At 35.0% G+C, this 21,169-nt stretch overlaps 1 protein-coding gene across 1 annotated transcript in view; it reads left to right on the forward strand.

Annotated features, from left to right (window-relative positions):
* Nucleotides 1–1,944: 1,944 nt before the first annotated feature.
* The window catches only part of LOC138667067 (zinc finger protein 182-like), a 117,097-nt gene continuing 97,872 nt past the window's right edge, over nt 1,945–21,169 (forward strand). Inside the window, exon 1 of the mRNA XM_069755326.1 lies at nt 1,945–1,992. Coding sequence (XP_069611427.1) covers nt 1,959–1,992 — 34 coding nt within the window. The 5' untranslated portion in view covers nt 1,945–1,958. The remainder of the gene's footprint in view (nt 1,993–21,169) is intronic.

The following is a 21,169-nucleotide window of genomic DNA, read 5'->3' on the forward strand; positions in this document are numbered from 1 at the left end:
CACACATCTAGATAAGTACCTTAGGGGGTCTACTTTCCAAAATGGTGTCAGTTGTGGGGGGTTTCAATGTTTAGGCACATCATGGGCTCTCCAAACGCAACATGGCGTCCCATCTCAATTCCAGTCAATTTTGCATTGAAAAGTCAAATGGCGCTCCTTTGCTTCCGAGCTCTACCATGTGCCCAAACAGTGGTTTACCCCCACATATGGGGTATCTGCGTACTCAGGACAAATTTTGCAACAACTTTTGGGGTCCATTTTCTCCTGTTACCCTTGGTAAAATAAAACAAATTGGAGCTGAAGTAAATTTTTTGTGAAAAAAAAGTTAAATGTTCATTTTTATTTAAACATTCCAAACAATTCCTGTGAAACACCTGAAGGGTTAATAAACTTCTTGACTGTGGTTTTGAGCACCTTGAGGGGTGCAGTTTTTAGAATGGTGTCACACTTGGGTATTTTCTATCATATAGACCCCTCAAAATGACTTCAAATGTGATGTGGTCCCTAAAACAAAATGGTGTTGTAAAAATGAGAAATTGCTGGTCAACTTTTAACCCTTATAACTCCCTAACAAAAAAAAATTTTGGTTCCAAAATTGTGCTGATGTAAAGTAGACATGTGGGAAATGTTACTTATTAAGTATTTTGTGTGACATATCTCTGTGATTTAATTGCATAAAAATTCAACATTGGAAATTTGCGAAATTTTCTAAATTTTCACCAAATTTCCTTTTTTTTTTCACAAATAAACGCAGGTAATATCAAAGAAATTTTACCACTATCATGAAGTACAATATGTCACGAAAAAATAATGTCAGAATCACCGGGATCTGCAAAAGTGTTCCAGAGTTATAACCTCATAAAGGGACAGTGGTCAGAATTGTAAAAATTGGCCCGGTCATTAACATGCAAACCACCCTTGGGGGTAAAGGGGTTAAGTGTTCAAAGTTTGTCGTGACGCCACCGGTGGAGTTCAGTCAATAGGGGGGCTGCCGCTGCATTAGAGGGGTCCCCTGGGGGATATTGCGGTAGCCCAGATGTTACACTTCCCACAGGTGAAGCGGGATCCCCAGGGGTCCTATGGTGTGTGGCGTAGATGGTAAGGCCGGTGAATAAATGGAGGAGACGGGTTGTAAGTCTTTACTGGCAGTCCTGCAGAACATATAAGAGATTACAGTACTGTGAAGACATGGGGGGTCCATGGGTGCTTTATTCTGCTGGCCCGAGAACTTTGGAATATTTTTACATCGTAAATAAAAAAAAGAACCTAGACATGTTTGGTGTCTGTGAACTCGTAATGACCTGGAGAATCATATTGGTAGGTCAGTTTTAGCACTTAGCGAACATGGTAAAAAAAAAAAAAAACTATTTTGAAATTGCACTTTTTTACAATGTGACCACACTTTGGATTGTTTCCCCATTTTCCAGTACATTACTTGGTAAAATCAATGATATCGTTCAAAAGTACAACTCGTCCTGCAAGAAACAAGCCCTCACATGGGCAAATTGACAGAAACATATTAAAGTTATGGTTCTGGGAAGAAGGGGAGCAAAAAATCAAAATGAAAAAAACTGAAAACGTCCTGGGGGTGTAGAGGTTAAATTTGTTGGCATGTTTGCTATTGGGTTTAGGGTACTAGTGGTAGACGGTGGGCTCGCTTGGATTGGCCAGTTATTGTGCGAAGTACCTTCATTTTAGAAGGCTATTCTATATAACAGTATGCTGTCTGCCCACAGCTCAGCACTGTACACCGGCTGCTGGTGTGGGGCCTCTGTGTATCCGGCAGTCACTGCAGCCTGCACCTCCGGCTCACACAAGTGACTGATCACATGACCAAAACATCACAGATCCTTAGCGTTTTCTAGACTCCTCCCACACATGTGACTGATCACATGACCATTTCATCTCAAAAAGGTCCTTTGGCTCTTCTGACTCCTCCTGCACATGTGACTGATCACATGATGGTGACGTCATCGAAGAGCCTTTCTCCCAGTAAGATCCATCATCTGGGCAGAATAAGTGTTTCTTGTCATGGTGTGTGAGGTCTATAGCACTGTGTTTGTGCTGTCATATTGTGTGATGTATAATAATGTGTGTTTGTGCTGTCATATTGTGTGATGTATAATAATGGGTGTTTGTGCTGTCATATTGTGTGATGTATAATAATGGGTGTTTGTGCTGTCATATTGTGTGATGTATAATAATGTGTTTGTGCTGTCATATTGTGTGATGTATAATAATGGGTGTTTGTGCTGTCATATTGTGTGATGTATAATAATGGGTGTTTGTGCTGTCATATTGTGTGATGTATAATAATGTGTGTTTGTGCTGTCATATTGTGTGATGTATAATAATGGGTGTTTGTGCTGTCATATTGTGTGATGTATAATAATGTGTGTTTGTGCTGTCATATTGTGTGATGTATAATAATGTGTTTGTGCTGTCATATTGTGTGATGTATAACACTGTTTGTGCTGTCATATTGTGTGATGTATAATAATGTGTGTTTGTGCTGTCATATTGTGTGATGTATAATAATGTGTGTTTGTGCTGTCATATTGTGTGATGTATAATAATGTGTTTGTGCTGTCATATTGTGTGATGTATAACACTGTGTTTGTGCTGTCATATTGTGTGATGTATAATAATGTGTGTTTGTGCTGTCATATTGTGTGATGTATAATAATGTGTTTGTGCTGTCATATTGTGTGATGTATAACACTGTTTGTGCTGTCATATTGTGTGATGTATAATAATGTGTGTTTGTGCTGTCATATTGTGTGATGTATAATAATGTGTGTTTGTGCTGTCATATTGTGTGATGTATAATAATGTGTTTGTGCTGTCATATTGTGTGATGTATAACACTGTGTTTGTGCTGTCATATTGTGTGATGTATAATAATGTGTTTGTGCTGTCATATTGTGTGATGTATAATAATGGGTGTTTGTGCTGTCATATTGTGTGATGTATAATAATGGGTGTTTGTGCTGTCATATTGTGTGATGTATAATAATGTGTTTGTGCTGTCATATTGTGTGATGTATAATAATGGGTGTTTGTGCTGTCATATTGTGTGATGTATAATAATGGGTGTTTGTGCTGTCATATTGTGTGATGTATAATAATGGGTGTTTGTGCTGTCATATTGTGTGATGTATAATAATGTGTGTTTGTGCTGTCATATTGTGTGATGTATAATAATGGGTGTTTGTGCTGTCATATTGTGTGATGTATAATAATGGGTGTTTGTGCTGTCATATTGTGTGATGTATAATAATGGGTGTTTGTGCTGTCATATTGTGTGATGTATAATAATGGGTGTTTGTGCTGTCATATTGTGTGATGTATAATAATGTGTTTGTGCTGTCATATTGTGTGATGTATAATAATGGGTGTTTGTGCTGTCATATTGTGTGATGTATAATAATGGGTGTTTGTGCTGTCATATTGTGTGATGTATAATAATGGGTGTTTGTGCTGTCATATTGTGTGATGTATAATAATGTGTGTTTGTGCTGTCATATTGTGTGATGTATAATAATGGGTGTTTGTGCTGTCATATTGTGTGATGTATAATAATGGGTGTTTGTGCTGTCATATTGTGTGATGTATAATAATGTGTGTTTGTGCTGTCATATTGTGTGATGTATAATAATGGGTGTTTGTGCTGTCATATTGTGTGATGTATAATAATGTGTGTTTGTGCTGTCATATTGTGTGATGTATAATAATGTGTGTTTGTGCTGTCATATTGTGTGATGTATAATAATGTGTGTTTGTGCTGTCATATTGTGTGATGTATAATAATGTGTGTTTGTGCTGTCATATTGTGTGATGTATAATAATGTGTTTGTGCTGTCATATTGTGTGATGTATAATAATGTGTGTTTGTGCTGTCATATTGTGTGATGTATAATAATGTGTGTTTGTGCTGTCATATTGTGTGATGTATAATAATGTGTTTGTGCTGTCATATTGTGTGATGTATAATAATGTGTGTTTGTGCTGTCATATTGTGTGATGTATAATAATGGGTGTTTGTGCTGTCATATTGTGTGATGTATAATAATGTGTGTTTGTGCTGTCATATTGTGTGATGTATAATAATGGGTGTTTGTGCTGTCATATTGTGTGATGTATAATAATGTGTTTGTGCTGTCATATTGTGTGATGTATAATAATGTGTGTTTGTGCTGTCATATTGTGTGATGTATAATAATGGGTGTTTGTGCTGTCATATTGTGTGATGTATAATAATGTGTGTTTGTGCTGTCATATTGTGTGATGTATAATAATGGGTGTTTGTGCTGTCATATTGTGTGATGTATAATAATGTGTGTTTGTGCTGTCATATTGTGTGATGTATAATAATGGGTGTTTGTGCTGTCATATTGTGTGATGTATAATAATGGGTGGTGTGCTGTCATATTGTGCGATGTATAATAATGTGTGTTTGTGCTGTCATATTGTGTGATGTATAATAATGGGTGTTTGTGCTGTCATATTGTGTGATGTATAATAATGGGTGTTGTGCTGTCATATTGTGCGATGTATAATAATGTGTGTTTGTGCTGTCATATTGTGTGATGTATAATAATGGGTGTTTGTGCTGTCATATTGTGTGATGTATAATAATGGGTGTTTGTGCTGTCATATTGTGTGATGTATAATAATGTGTGTTTGTGCTGTCATATTGTGTGATGTATAATAATGTGTGTTTGTGCTGTCATATTGTGTGATGTATAATAATGTGTGTTTGTGCTGTCATATTGTGTGATGTATAATAATAGGTGTTTGTGCTGTCATATTGTGTGATGTATAATAATGGGTGTTTGTGCTGTCATATTGTGTGATGTATAATAATGTGTGTTTGTGCTGTCATATTGTGTGATGTATAATAATGTGTTTGTGCTGTCATATTGTGTGATGTATAACAGTGTTTGTGCTGTCATATTGTGTGATGTATAATAATGGGTGTTTGTGCTGTCATATTGTGTGATGTATAATAATGTGTGTTTGTGCTGTCATATTGTGTGATGTATAATAATGTGTTTGTGCTGTCATATTGTGTGATGTATAACACTGTGTTTGTGCTGTCATATTGTGTGATGTATAATAATGGGTGTTTGTGCTGTCATATTGTGTGATGTATAATAATGTGTGTTTGTGCTGTCATATTGTGTGATGTATAATAATGGGTGTTTGTGCTGTCATATTGTGTGATGTATAACACTGTTTGTGCTGTCATATTGTGTGATGTATAATAATGGGTGTTTGTGCTGTCATATTGTGTGATGTATAATAATGTGTGTTTGTGCTGTCATATTGTGTGATGTATAATAATGTGTGTTTGTGCTGTCATATTGTGTGATGTATAATAATGGGTGTTTGTGCTGTCATATTGTGTGATGTATAATAATGGGTGTTTGTGCTGTCATATTGTGTGATGTATAATAATGGGTGTTTGTGCTGTCATATTGTGTGATGTATAATAATGTGTGTTTGTGCTGTCATATTGTGTGATGTATAATAATGTGTTTGTGCTGTCATATTGTGTGATGTATAACAGTGTTTGTGCTGTCATATTGTGTGATGTATAATAATGGGTGTTTGTGCTGTCATATTGTGTGATGTATAATAATGTGTGTTTGTGCTGTCATATTGTGTGATGTATAATAATGTGTTTGTGCTGTCATATTGTGTGATGTATAATAATGTGTGTTTGTGCTGTCATATTGTGTGATGTATAATAATGTGTGTTTGTGCTGTCATATTGTGTGATGTATAATAATGTGTGTTTGTCCTGTCATATTGTGTGATGTATAATAATGGGTGTTTGTGCTGTCATATTGTGTGATGTATAATAATGGGTGTTTGTGCTGTCATATTGTGTGATGTATAATAATGTGTGTTTGTGCTGTCATATTGTGTGATGTATAATAATGTGTGTTTGTGCTGTCATATTGTGTGATGTATAATAATGGGTGTTTGTGCTGTCATATTGTGTGATGTATAATAATGTGTGTTTGTGCTGTCATATTGTGTGATGTATAATAATGGGTGTTTGTGCTGTCATATTGTGTGATGTATAATAATGTGTGTTTGTGCTGTCATATTGTGTGATGTATAATAATGTGTGTTTGTGCTGTCATATTGTGTGATGTATAATAATGGGTGTTTGTGCTGTCATATTGTGTGATGTATAATAATGTGTGTTTGTGCTGTCATATTGTGTGATGTATAATAATGTGTGTTTGTGCTGTCATATTGTGTGATGTATAATAATGGGTGTTTGTGCTGTCATATTGTGTGATGTATAATAATGTGTGTTTGTGCTGTCATATTGTGTGATGTATAACACTGTGTGTTTGTGCTGTCATATTGTGTGATGTATAACACTGTGTTTGTGCTGTCATATTGTGTGATGTATAATAATGTGTGTTTGTGCTTTTATATTGTGTGATGTATAATAATGTGTGTTTGTGCTGTCATATTGTGCGATGTATAATAATGTGTGTTTGTGCTTTTATATTGTGTGATGTATAATAATGTGTGTTTGTGATGTCATATTGTGTGATGTATAATAATGTGTGTTTGTGCTTTTATATTGTGTGATGTATAATAATGTGTGTTTGTGCTGTCCTATTGTGCGATGTATAATAATGTGTGTTTGTGCTTTTATATTGTGTGATGTATAATAATGTGTGTTTGTGATGTCATATTGTGTGATGTATAATAATGTGTGTTTGTGCTGTCATATTGTGTGATGTATAACACTGTGTTTGTGCTGTCATATTGTGTGATGTATAATAATGGGTGTTTGTGCTGTCATATTGTGTGATGTATAATAATGTGTGTTTGTGCTGTCATATTGTGTGATGTATAATAATAGGTGTTTGTGCTGTCATATTGTGTGATGTATAATAATGGGTGTTTGTGCTGTCATATTGTGTGATGTATAATAATGTGTGTTTGTGCTGTCATATTGTGTGATGTATAACAATGTGTTTGTGCTGTCATATTGTGTGATGTATAATAATGTGTGTTTGTGCTGTCATATTGTGTGATGTATAACACTGTGTTTGTGCTGTCATATTGTGTGATGTATAATAATGGGTGTTTGTGCTGTCATATTGTGTGATGTATAATAATGTGTGTTTGTGCTGTCATATTGTGTGATGTATAACACTGTGTTTGTGCTGTCATATTGTGTGATGTATAATAATGGGTGTTTGTGCTGTCATATTGTGTGATGTATAATAATGTGTGTTTGTGCTGTCATATTGTGTGATGTATAACACTGTGTTTGTGCTGTCATATTGTGTGATGTATAATAATGGGTGTTTGTGCTGTCATATTGTGTGATGTATAATAATGTGTGTTTGTGCTGTCATATTGTGTGATGTATAATAATGTGTTTGTGCTGTCATATTGTGTGATGTATAACACTGTGTTTGTGCTGTCATATTGTGTGATGTATAATAATGTGTGTTTGTGCTGTCATATTGTGTGATGTATAATAATGTGTTTGTGCTGTCATATTGTGTGATGTATAACACTGTTTGTGCTGTCATATTGTGTGATGTATAATAATGTGTGTTTGTGCTGTCATATTGTGTGATGTATAATAATGTGTGTTTGTGCTGTCATATTGTGTGATGTATAATAATGTGTTTGTGCTGTCATATTGTGTGATGTATAACACTGTGTTTGTGCTGTCATATTGTGTGATGTATAATAATGTGTTTGTGCTGTCATATTGTGTGATGTATAACACTGTTTGTGCTGTCATATTGTGTGATGTATAATAATGGGTGTTTGTGCTGTCATATTGTGTGATGTATAATAATGGGTGTTTGTGCTGTCATATTGTGTGATGTATAATAATGGGTGTTTGTGCTGTCATATTGTGTGATGTATAATAATGTGTTTGTGCTGTCATATTGTGTGATGTATAATAATGGGTGTTTGTGCTGTCATATTGTGTGATGTATAATAATGGGTGTTTGTGCTGTCATATTGTGTGATGTATAATAATGGGTGTTTGTGCTGTCATATTGTGTGATGTATAATAATGTGTGTTTGTGCTGTCATATTGTGTGATGTATAATAATGGGTGTTTGTGCTGTCATATTGTGTGATGTATAATAATGGGTGTTTGTGCTGTCATATTGTGTGATGTATAATAATGTGTGTTTGTGCTGTCATATTGTGTGATGTATAATAATGGGTGTTTGTGCTGTCATATTGTGTGATGTATAATAATGGGTGTTTGTGCTGTCATATTGTGTGATGTATAATAATGTGTGTTTGTGCTGTCATATTGTGTGATGTATAATAATGGGTGTTTGTGCTGTCATATTGTGTGATGTATAATAATGTGTGTTTGTGCTGTCATATTGTGTGATGTATAATAATGTGTGTTTGTGCTGTCATATTGTGTGATGTATAATAATGTGTGTTTGTGCTGTCATATTGTGTGATGTATAATAATGTGTGTTTGTGCTGTCATATTGTGTGATGTATAATAATGTGTGTTTGTGCTGTCATATTGTGTGATGTATAATAATGGGTGTTTGTGCTGTCATATTGTGTGATGTATAATAATGGGTGTTTGTGCTGTCATATTGTGTGATGTATAATAATGGGTGTTTGTGCTGTCATATTGTGTGATGTATAATAATGTGTTTGTGCTGTCATATTGTGTGATGTATAATAATGGGTGTTTGTGCTGTCATATTGTGTGATGTATAATAATGGGTGTTTGTGCTGTCATATTGTGTGATGTATAATAATGGGTGTTTGTGCTGTCATATTGTGTGATGTATAATAATGTGTGTTTGTGCTGTCATATTGTGTGATGTATAATAATGGGTGTTTGTGCTGTCATATTGTGTGATGTATAATAATGGGTGTTTGTGCTGTCATATTGTGTGATGTATAATAATGTGTGTTTGTGCTGTCATATTGTGTGATGTATAATAATGGGTGTTTGTGCTGTCATATTGTGTGATGTATAATAATGTGTGTTTGTGCTGTCATATTGTGTGATGTATAATAATGTGTGTTTGTGCTGTCATATTGTGTGATGTATAATAATGTGTGTTTGTGCTGTCATATTGTGTGATGTATAATAATGTGTGTTTGTGCTGTCATATTGTGTGATGTATAATAATGTGTTTGTGCTGTCATATTGTGTGATGTATAATAATGTGTGTTTGTGCTGTCATATTGTGTGATGTATAATAATGTGTGTTTGTGCTGTCATATTGTGTGATGTATAATAATGTGTTTGTGCTGTCATATTGTGTGATGTATAATAATGTGTGTTTGTGCTGTCATATTGTGTGATGTATAATAATGGGTGTTTGTGCTGTCATATTGTGTGATGTATAATAATGTGTGTTTGTGCTGTCATATTGTGTGATGTATAATAATGGGTGTTTGTGCTGTCATATTGTGTGATGTATAATAATGTGTTTGTGCTGTCATATTGTGTGATGTATAATAATGTGTGTTTGTGCTGTCATATTGTGTGATGTATAATAATGGGTGTTTGTGCTGTCATATTGTGTGATGTATAATAATGTGTGTTTGTGCTGTCATATTGTGTGATGTATAATAATGGGTGTTTGTGCTGTCATATTGTGTGATGTATAATAATGTGTGTTTGTGCTGTCATATTGTGTGATGTATAATAATGGGTGTTTGTGCTGTCATATTGTGTGATGTATAATAATGGGTGTTGTGCTGTCATATTGTGCGATGTATAATAATGTGTGTTTGTGCTGTCATATTGTGTGATGTATAATAATGGGTGTTTGTGCTGTCATATTGTGTGATGTATAATAATGGGTGTTGTGCTGTCATATTGTGCGATGTATAATAATGTGTGTTTGTGCTGTCATATTGTGTGATGTATAATAATGGGTGTTTGTGCTGTCATATTGTGTGATGTATAATAATGGGTGTTTGTGCTGTCATATTGTGTGATGTATAATAATGTGTGTTTGTGCTGTCATATTGTGTGATGTATAATAATGTGTGTTTGTGCTGTCATATTGTGTGATGTATAATAATGTGTGTTTGTGCTGTCATATTGTGTGATGTATAATAATAGGTGTTTGTGCTGTCATATTGTGTGATGTATAATAATGGGTGTTTGTGCTGTCATATTGTGTGATGTATAATAATGTGTGTTTGTGCTGTCATATTGTGTGATGTATAATAATGTGTTTGTGCTGTCATATTGTGTGATGTATAACAGTGTTTGTGCTGTCATATTGTGTGATGTATAATAATGGGTGTTTGTGCTGTCATATTGTGTGATGTATAATAATGTGTGTTTGTGCTGTCATATTGTGTGATGTATAATAATGTGTTTGTGCTGTCATATTGTGTGATGTATAACACTGTGTTTGTGCTGTCATATTGTGTGATGTATAATAATGGGTGTTTGTGCTGTCATATTGTGTGATGTATAATAATGTGTGTTTGTGCTGTCATATTGTGTGATGTATAATAATGGGTGTTTGTGCTGTCATATTGTGTGATGTATAACACTGTTTGTGCTGTCATATTGTGTGATGTATAATAATGGGTGTTTGTGCTGTCATATTGTGTGATGTATAATAATGTGTGTTTGTGCTGTCATATTGTGTGATGTATAATAATGTGTGTTTGTGCTGTCATATTGTGTGATGTATAATAATGGGTGTTTGTGCTGTCATATTGTGTGATGTATAATAATGGGTGTTTGTGCTGTCATATTGTGTGATGTATAATAATGGGTGTTTGTGCTGTCATATTGTGTGATGTATAATAATGTGTGTTTGTGCTGTCATATTGTGTGATGTATAATAATGTGTTTGTGCTGTCATATTGTGTGATGTATAACAGTGTTTGTGCTGTCATATTGTGTGATGTATAATAATGGGTGTTTGTGCTGTCATATTGTGTGATGTATAATAATGTGTGTTTGTGCTGTCATATTGTGTGATGTATAATAATGTGTTTGTGCTGTCATATTGTGTGATGTATAATAATGTGTGTTTGTGCTGTCATATTGTGTGATGTATAATAATGTGTGTTTGTGCTGTCATATTGTGTGATGTATAATAATGTGTGTTTGTCCTGTCATATTGTGTGATGTATAATAATGGGTGTTTGTGCTGTCATATTGTGTGATGTATAATAATGGGTGTTTGTGCTGTCATATTGTGTGATGTATAATAATGTGTGTTTGTGCTGTCATATTGTGTGATGTATAATAATGTGTGTTTGTGCTGTCATATTGTGTGATGTATAATAATGGGTGTTTGTGCTGTCATATTGTGTGATGTATAATAATGTGTGTTTGTGCTGTCATATTGTGTGATGTATAATAATGGGTGTTTGTGCTGTCATATTGTGTGATGTATAATAATGTGTGTTTGTGCTGTCATATTGTGTGATGTATAATAATGTGTGTTTGTGCTGTCATATTGTGTGATGTATAATAATGGGTGTTTGTGCTGTCCTATTGTGTGATGTATAATAATGTGTGTTTGTGCTGTCATATTGTGTGATGTATAATAATGGGTGTTTGTGCTGTCCTATTGTGTGATGTATAATAATGTGTGTTTGTGCTGTCATATTGTGTGATGTATAATAATGTGTGTTTGTGCTGTCATATTGTGTGATGTATAACACTGTGTGTTTGTGCTGTCATATTGTGTGATGTATAATAATGGGTGTTTGTGCTGTCATATTGTGTGATGTATAACACTGTGTTTGTGCTGTCATATTGTGTGATGTATAATAATGGGTGTTTGTGCTGTCATATTGTGTGATGTATAATAATGTGTGTTTGTGCTGTCATATTGTGTGATGTATAATAATGGGTGTTTGTGCTGTCATATTGTGTGATGTATAACACTGTTTGTGCTGTCATATTGTGTGATGTATAATAATGGGTGTTTGTGCTGTCATATTGTGTGATGTATAATAATGTGTGTTTGTGCTGTCATATTGTGTGATGTATAATAATGGGTGGTGTGCTGTCATATTGTGCGATGTATAATAATGTGTGTTTGTGCTGTCATATTGTGTGATGTATAATAATGGGTGTTTGTGCTGTCCTATTGTGTGATGTATAATAATGTGTGTTTGTGCTGTCATATTGTGTGATGTATAATAATGTGTGTTTGTGCTGTCATATTGTGTGATGTATAATAATGTGTGTTTGTCCTGTCATATTGTGTGATGTATAATAATGGGTGTTTGTGCTGTCATATTGTGTGATGTATAATAATGGGTGTTTGTGCTGTCATATTGTGTGATGTATAATAATGTGTGTTTGTGCTGTCATATTGTGTGATGTATAATAATGTGTGTTTGTGCTGTCATATTGTGTGATGTATAATAATGGGTGTTTGTGCTGTCATATTGTGTGATGTATAATAATGTGTGTTTGTGCTGTCATATTGTGTGATGTATAATAATGGGTGTTTGTGCTGTCATATTGTGTGATGTATAATAATGTGTGTTTGTGCTGTCATATTGTGTGATGTATAATAATGTGTGTTTGTGCTGTCATATTGTGTGATGTATAATAATGGGTGTTTGTGCTGTCCTATTGTGTGATGTATAATAATGTGTGTTTGTGCTGTCATATTGTGTGATGTATAATAATGGGTGTTTGTGCTGTCCTATTGTGTGATGTATAATAATGTGTGTTTGTGCTGTCATATTGTGTGATGTATAATAATGTGTGTTTGTGCTGTCATATTGTGTGATGTATAACACTGTGTGTTTGTGCTGTCATATTGTGTGATGTATAACACTGTGTTTGTGCTGTCATATTGTGTGATGTATAATAATGTGTGTTTGTGCTTTTATATTGTGTGATGTATAATAATGTGTGTTTGTGCTGTCATATTGTGCGATGTATAATAATGTGTGTTTGTGCTTTTATATTGTGTGATGTATAATAATGTGTGTTTGTGATGTCATATTGTGTGATGTATAATAATGTGTGTTTGTGCTTTTATATTGTGTGATGTATAATAATGTGTGTTTGTGCTGTCCTATTGTGCGATGTATAATAATGTGTGTTTGTGCTTTTATATTGTGTGATGTATAATAATGTGTGTTTGTGATGTCATATTGTGTGATGTATAATAATGTGTGTTTGTGCTGTCATATTGTGTGATGTATAACACTGTGTTTGTGCTGTCATATTGTGTGATGTATAATAATGGGTGTTTGTGCTGTCATATTGTGTGATGTATAATAATGTGTGTTTGTGCTGTCATATTGTGTGATGTATAATAATAGGTGTTTGTGCTGTCATATTGTGTGATGTATAATAATGGGTGTTTGTGCTGTCATATTGTGTGATGTATAATAATGTGTGTTTGTGCTGTCATATTGTGTGATGTATAACAATGTGTTTGTGCTGTCATATTGTGTGATGTATAATAATGTGTGTTTGTGCTGTCATATTGTGTGATGTATAACACTGTGTTTGTGCTGTCATATTGTGTGATGTATAATAATGGGTGTTTGTGCTGTCATATTGTGTGATGTATAATAATGTGTGTTTGTGCTGTCATATTGTGTGATGTATAATAATGGGTGTTTGTGCTGTCATATTGTGTGATGTATAATAATGGGTGTTGTGCTGTCATATTGTGTGATGTATAATAATGTGTGTTTGTGCTGTCATATTGTGTGATGTATAATAATGTGTGTTTGTGCTGTCATATTGTGTGATGTATAATAATGGGTGTTTGTGCTGTCATATTGTGTGATGTATAATAATGTGTGTTTGTGCTGTCATATTGTGTGATGTATAACAGTGTTTGTGCTGTCATATTGTGTGATGTATAACACTGTGTTTGTGCTGTCATATTGTGTGATGTATAATAATGTGTGTTTGTGCTTTTATATTGTGTGATGTATAATAATGTGTGTTTGTGCTGTCATATTGTGCGATGTATAATAATGTGTGTTTGTGCTTTTATATTGTGTGATGTATAATAATGTGTGTTTGTGATGTCATATTGTGTGATGTATAATAATGTGTGTTTGTGCTGTCATATTGTGTGATGTATAACACTGTGTTTGTGCTGTCATATTGTGTGATGTATAATAATGGGTGTTTGTGCTGTCATATTGTGTGATGTATAATAATGTGTGTTTGTGCTGTCATATTGTGTGATGTATAATAATAGGTGTTTGTGCTGTCATATTGTGTGATGTATAATAATGGGTGTTTGTGCTGTCATATTGTGTGATGTATAATAATGTGTGTTTGTGCTGTCATATTGTGTGATGTATAACAATGTGTTTGTGCTGTCCTATTGTGTGATGTATAATAATGTGTGTTTGTGCTGTCATATTGTGTGATGTATAACACTGTGTTTGTGCTGTCATATTGTGTGATGTATAATAATGGGTGTTTGTGCTGTCATATTGTGTGATGTATAATAATGTGTGTTTGTGCTGTCATATTGTGTGATGTATAATAATGGGTGTTTGTGCTGTCATATTGTGTGATGTATAATAATGGGTGTTTGTGCTGTCATATTGTGTGATGTATAATAATGGGTGTTTGTGCTGTCATATTGTGTGATGTATAATAATGGGTGTTTGTGCTGTCATATTGTGTGATGTATAATAATGTGTTTGTGCTGTCATATTGTGTGATGTATAATAATGGGTGTTTGTGCTGTCATATTGTGTGATGTATAATAATGGGTGTTTGTGCTGTCATATTGTGTGATGTATAATAATGGGTGTTTGTGCTGTCATATTGTGTGATGTATAATAATGGGTGTTTGTGCTGTCATATTGTGTGATGTATAATAATGTGTGTTTGTGCTGTCATATTGTGTGATGTATAATAATGGGTGTTTGTGCTGTCATATTGTGTGATGTATAATAATGGGTGTTTGTGCTGTCATATTGTGTGATGTATAATAATGTGTTTGTGCTGTCATATTGTGTGATGTATAATAATGGGTGTTTGTGCTGTCATATTGTGTGATGTATAATAATGGGTGTTTGTGCTGTCATATTGTGTGATGTATAATAATGGGTGTTTGTGCTGTCATATTGTGTGATGTATAATAATGTGTGTTTGTGCTGTCATATTGTGTGATGTATAATAATGTGTGTTTGTGCTGTCATATTGTGTGATGTATAATAATGGGTGTTTGTGCTGTCATATTGTGTGATGTATAATAATGGGTGTTTGTGCTGTCATATTGTGTGATGTATAATAATGGGTGTTTGTGCTGTCATATTGTGTGATGTATAATAATGGGTGTTTGTGCTGTCATATTGTGTGATGTATAATAATGTGTGTTTGTGCTGTCATATTGTGTGATGTATAATAATGGGTGTTTGTGCTGTCATATTGTGTGATGTATAATAATGGGTGTTTGTGCTGTCATATTGTGTGATGTATAATAATGGGTGTTTGTGCTGTCATATTGTGTGATGTATAATAATGGGTGTTTGTGCTGTCATATTGTGTGATGTATAATAATGTGTTTGTGCTGTCATATTGTGTGATGTATAACAATGTGTGTTTGTGCTGTCATATTGTGTGATGTATAATAATGTGTGTTTGTGCTGTCATATTGTGTGATGTATAACACTGTGTTTGTGCTGTCATATTGTGTGATGTATAATAATGTGTGTTTGTGCTGTCATATTGTGTGATGTATAATAATGGGTGTTTGTGCTGTCATATTGTGTGATGTATAATAATGGGTGTTTGTGCTGTCATATTGTGTGATGTATAATAATGGGTGTTTGTGCTGTCATATTGTGTGATGTATAATAATGGGTGTTTGTGCTGTCATATTGTGTGATGTATAATAATGGGTGTTTGTGCTGTCATATTGTGTGATGTATAATAATGTGTTTGTGCTGTCATATTGTGTGATGTATAACAATGTGTGTTTGTGCTGTCATATTGTGTGATGTATAACAATGTGTGTTTGTGCTGTCATATTGTGTGATGTATAACACTGTGTTTGTGCTGTCATATTGTGTGATGTATAATAATGTGTGTTTGTGTGATGTATAATAATGGGTGTTTGTGCTGTCATATTGTGTGATGTATAATAATGGGTGTTTGTGCTGTCATATTGTGTGATGTATAATAATGGGTGTTTGTGCTGTCATATTGTGTGATGTATAATAATGGGTGTTTGTGCTGTCATATTGTGTGATGTATAATAATGTGTGTTTGTGCTGTCATATTGTGTGATGTATAATAATGTGTTTGTGCTGTCATATTGTGTGATGTATAATAATGTGTTTGTGCTGTCATATTGTGTGATGTATAACACTGTGTTTGTGCTGTCATATTGTGTGATGTATAATAATGGTGTTTGTGCTGTCATATTGTGTGATGTATAATAATGGGTGTTTGTGCTGTCATATTGTGTGATGTATAATAATGGGTGTTTGTGCTGTCATATTGTGTGATGTATAATAATGTGTGTTTGTGCTGTCATATTGTGTGATGTATAATAATGTGTGTTTGTGCTGTCATATTGTGTGATGTATAATAATGTGTTTGTGCTGTCATATTGTGTGATGTATAACACTGTGTTTGTGCTGTCATATTGTGTGATGTATAATAATGGGTGTTTGTGCTGTCATATTGTGTGATGTATAATAATGTGTGTTTGTGCTGTCATATTGTGTGATGTATAATAATGTGTGTTTGTGCTGTCATATTGTGTGATGTATAATAATGGGTGTTTGTGCTGTCATATTGTGTGATGTATAATAATGTGTGTTTGTGCTGTCATATTGTGTGATGTATAATAATGGGTGTTTGTGCTGTCATATTGTGTGATGTATAATAATGGGTGTTTGTGCTGTCATATTGTGTGATGTATAATAATGTGTGTTTGTGCTGTCATATTGTGTGATGTATAATAATGTGTGTTTGTGCTGTCATATTGTGTGATGTATAATAATGTGTTTGTGCTGTCATATTGTGTGATGTATAACACTGTGTTTGTGCTGTCATATTGTGTGATGTATAATAATGGGTGTTTGTGCTGTCATATTGTGTGATGTATAATAATGTGTGTTTGTGCTGTCATATTGTGTGATGTATAATAATGGGTGTTTGTGCTGTCATATTGTGTGATGTATAATAATGGGTGTTTGTGCTGTCGTATTGTGTGATATATAATAATGTGTGTTTGTGCTGTCATATTGTGTGATGTATAAGGCCGGCGTCACACACAGCGTAAAACAATACGGTCCGTATATTACGGCCGTAATACGCTGAAAAGTCCCGAAAATAGTGGTCCGTAGCTCCTCCGTAGGCAGGGTATGTCAGCGTTTTTTGCGCATGGCATCCTCCGTATGTCATTCGTATGGCATCCGTACTGCGTGGTTTTCTCGCAGGCTTGCCAAACCAACATACCGCTATAGAAGTGATCCATGTGTCCCGAAAAGAAAGTATATATATATATATATATATATATATATATATATATATATATATATATATATATATATATATATATACTGTCTATATATACTGTCTATATATATATATATATATATATGTCAGTAGACACATATGTATATATATTAATATTTATTCCAGCGCTATACAGCTTGAAAGCCGGTAATTCAATTACCGGCTTTTTCTTTCTCCTTCCTAAAACCCGACATGATTTGAGACATGGTTTACATACAGTAAACCATGTCTTCTCTCCATTTTTTTTGCAGATTCCACACTACTAATGTCAGTAGTGTGTATCTGCAAAATTTGGCCGTTCTAGCTCTTAAAATAAAGGGTTAAATGGCGGAAAAAATTGGCGTGGGCTCCCGCGCAATTTTCTCCGCCAGAGTAGTAAAGCCAGTGACTGAGGGCAGATATTAATAGCCTGGAGAGGGTCCATGGTTATTGGGCCCCCCCCTGGCTAAAAATATCTGCCCCCAGCCACCCCAGAAAAGGCCCATCTGGAAGATGCGCCTATTCTGGCACTTGGCCACTCTCTTCCCATTCCCGTGTAGCGGTGGGATATGGGGTAATGAAGGGTTAATGCCACCTTGCTATTGTAAGGTGACATTAAGCCTAATTAATAATGGAGAGGCGTCAATTATGACACCTATCCATTATTAATCCAATTGTAGTAAAGGGTTAAATAAAACACAAACACATTATTTTAAATTATTTTAATGAAATAAAAACAATGGTTGTTGGAGTATTTTATTCAACGCCCAATCCACTCACTGAAGACCCTCGTTCTGTGAAAGAAAAAACATAATAAACCAACAATATACTTACCCTCCACAGATCTGTAACGTCCAACGATGTAAATCCTTCTGAAGGGGTTAAAACATTTTGCAGCAAGGAGCTTTGCTAATGCAGGCTGCTCCTCGCTGCAAAACCCCGGGGAATGAGTCTAAATATAGATCAATGAGCTATATTTAGCTTCATTTGCGGTGAGGCGCCCTCTGCTGGTTGTTCATAGATCGTGGGAACTTACCTAGAAGGCTCCCAGGCTTTCTAGGAAATTTCCCACGATCTATGAACAGCCAGCAGAGGGCGCCTCACCGCAAATGAAGCTAAATATAGCTCATTGATCTATATTTAGACTCATTCCCCGGGGTTTTGCAGCGAGGAGCAGCCTGCATTAGCAAAGCTCCTTGCTGCAAAATGTTTTAACCCCTTCAGAAGGATTTACATCGTTGGACGTTACAGATCTGCGGAGGGTAAGTATATTGTTGGTTTATTATGTTTTTTCTTTCACAGAACGAGGGTCTTCAGTGAGTGGATTGGGCGTTGAATAAAATACTCCAACAACCATTGTTTTTATTTCATTAAAATAATTTAAAATAATGTGTTTGTGTTTTATTTAACCCTTTACTACAATTGGATTAATAATGGATAGGTGTCATAATTGACGCCTCTCCATTATTAATTAGGCTTAATGTCACCTTACAATAGCAAGGTGGCATTAACCCTTCATTACCCCATATCCCACCGCTACACGGGAATGGGAAGAGAGTGGCCAAGTGCCAGAATAGGCGCATCTTCCAGATGGGCCTTTTCTGGGGTGGCTGGGGGCAGATATTTTTAGCCAGGGGGGGGCCAATAACCATGGACCCTCTCCAGGCTATTAATATCTGCCCTCAGTCACTGGCTTTACTACTCTGGCGGAGAAAATTGCGCGGGAGCCCACGCCAATTTTTTCTGCCATTTAACCCTTTATTTTAAGAGCTAGAACGGCCAAATTTTGCAGATACACTCTACTGACATTAGTAGTGTGGAATCTGCAAAAAAAATGGAGAGAAGACATGGTTTACTGTATGTAAACCATGTCTCAAATCATGTCGGGTTTTAGGAAGGAGAAAGAAAAAGCCGGTAATTGAATTACCGGCTTTCAAGCTGTATAGCGCTGGAATAAATATTAATATATATACATATGTGTCTCACTGACATATATATATATATATACCTATTCTATGTGTACACATTTATTCTACCTATTGGACTGGAAGCTGTCAGTGTGATTTTACTGTACACCGCACTGAATTGCCGGCTTTTCTCTCTAACAGCGCTGCGTATTTCTCGCAAGTCACACTGCTTGTCCGTGTGTAATCCGTATTTTTCACGCTTCCATAGACTTTCATTGGCGTATTTCTTGCGCAGTACGGTGACAAACGCAGCATGCTGCGATTTTGTACGGCCGTAGAAAGCCGTATAATACTGATCAGTAAAATACGGCAGATAGGAGCAGAGGCATAGAGAATAATTGTGCCGTATTTTTTGCGAGTTTTACGGACGTAGTTTCTGCGCTCTTACGTCCGTAAAACTCGCATGTGTGACGCCGGCCTCACACTGTGTTTGTGCTGTCATATTGTGTGATGTATAATAATGTGTTTGTGCTGTCATATTGTGTGATGTATAATAATGGGTGTTTGTGCTGTCATATTGTGTGATGTATAATAATGGGTGTTTGTGCTGTCATATTGTGTGATGTATAATAATGGGTGTTTGTGCTGTCATATTGTGTGATGTTAATAATGGGTGTTTGTGCTGTCATATTGTGTGATGTATAATAATGGGTGTTTGTGCTGTCATATTGTGTGATGTATAATAATGGGTGTTTGTGCTGTCATATTGTGTGATGTATAATAATGTGTGTTTGTGCTGTCATATTGTGTGATGTATAATAATGTGTTTGTGCTGTCATATTGTGTGATGTATAACACTGTTTGTGCTGTCATATTGTGTGATGTATAATAATGGGTGTTTGTGCTGTCATATTGTGTGATGTATAACACTGTGTTTGTGCTGTCATATTGTGTGATGTATAATAATGGGTGTTTGTGCTGTCATATTGTGTGATGTATAATAATGTGTGTTTGTGCTGTCATATTGTGTGATGTATAATAATGGGTGTTGTGCTGTCATATTGTGTGATGTATAATAATGGGTGTTTGTGCTGTCATATTGTGTGATGTATAATAATGGGTGTTTGTGCTGTCATATTGTGTGATGTATAACACTGTGTTTGTGCTGTCATATTGTGTGATGTATAATAATGTGTGTTTGTGCTGTCAGTGTGTGGTGTGCAGTATATAGCGCTGTGCTGTCATGTTGTGTGTGGTCTATAACACAGTGTCTATGTGCTATAATGTTGTTAGGTATATGGTCTATAACACTTTGTGTTTGTGCTGTCATATTGTGTGGTGTGCGGTCTATAACCCTGTGTTTGTGCTATCCATATCTTGGACGGCGGTGTGTATCTGTGCATGTATGGATACATATATATATATATATCCCCTTACCCACATCTGTACACTGTAGTGCAGGATTGTATATACTGTCTCCTTTATCTGTTTAGCATAATATCTGTCTATAGGCGTGTGTTATATACAGTGATCAGTTGTGGCTCCAGTTATACTGTCTAATATTTACAGAGTTTATTTCATAAATCAATAACATGAAAATCAGCAGCATCATACTATATCTAATCTATCTATATAGGGCAGCACGGTGGCGCAGTGGTTAGCACAGCAGCCTTGCAGCGCTGGGTCCTGGGTTCAAATCCCAACAACATCTGCAAGGAGTTTGTATGTTCTCCCCCTGTTTTTGTTGGTTTCCTCCCATATTCCAAAGACACACTGA

The sequence above is a fragment of the Ranitomeya imitator genome, chromosome 2, assembly GCF_032444005.1.
Source record: "Ranitomeya imitator isolate aRanImi1 chromosome 2, aRanImi1.pri, whole genome shotgun sequence".
Lineage (NCBI taxonomy): Eukaryota > Metazoa > Chordata > Amphibia > Anura > Dendrobatidae > Ranitomeya > Ranitomeya imitator.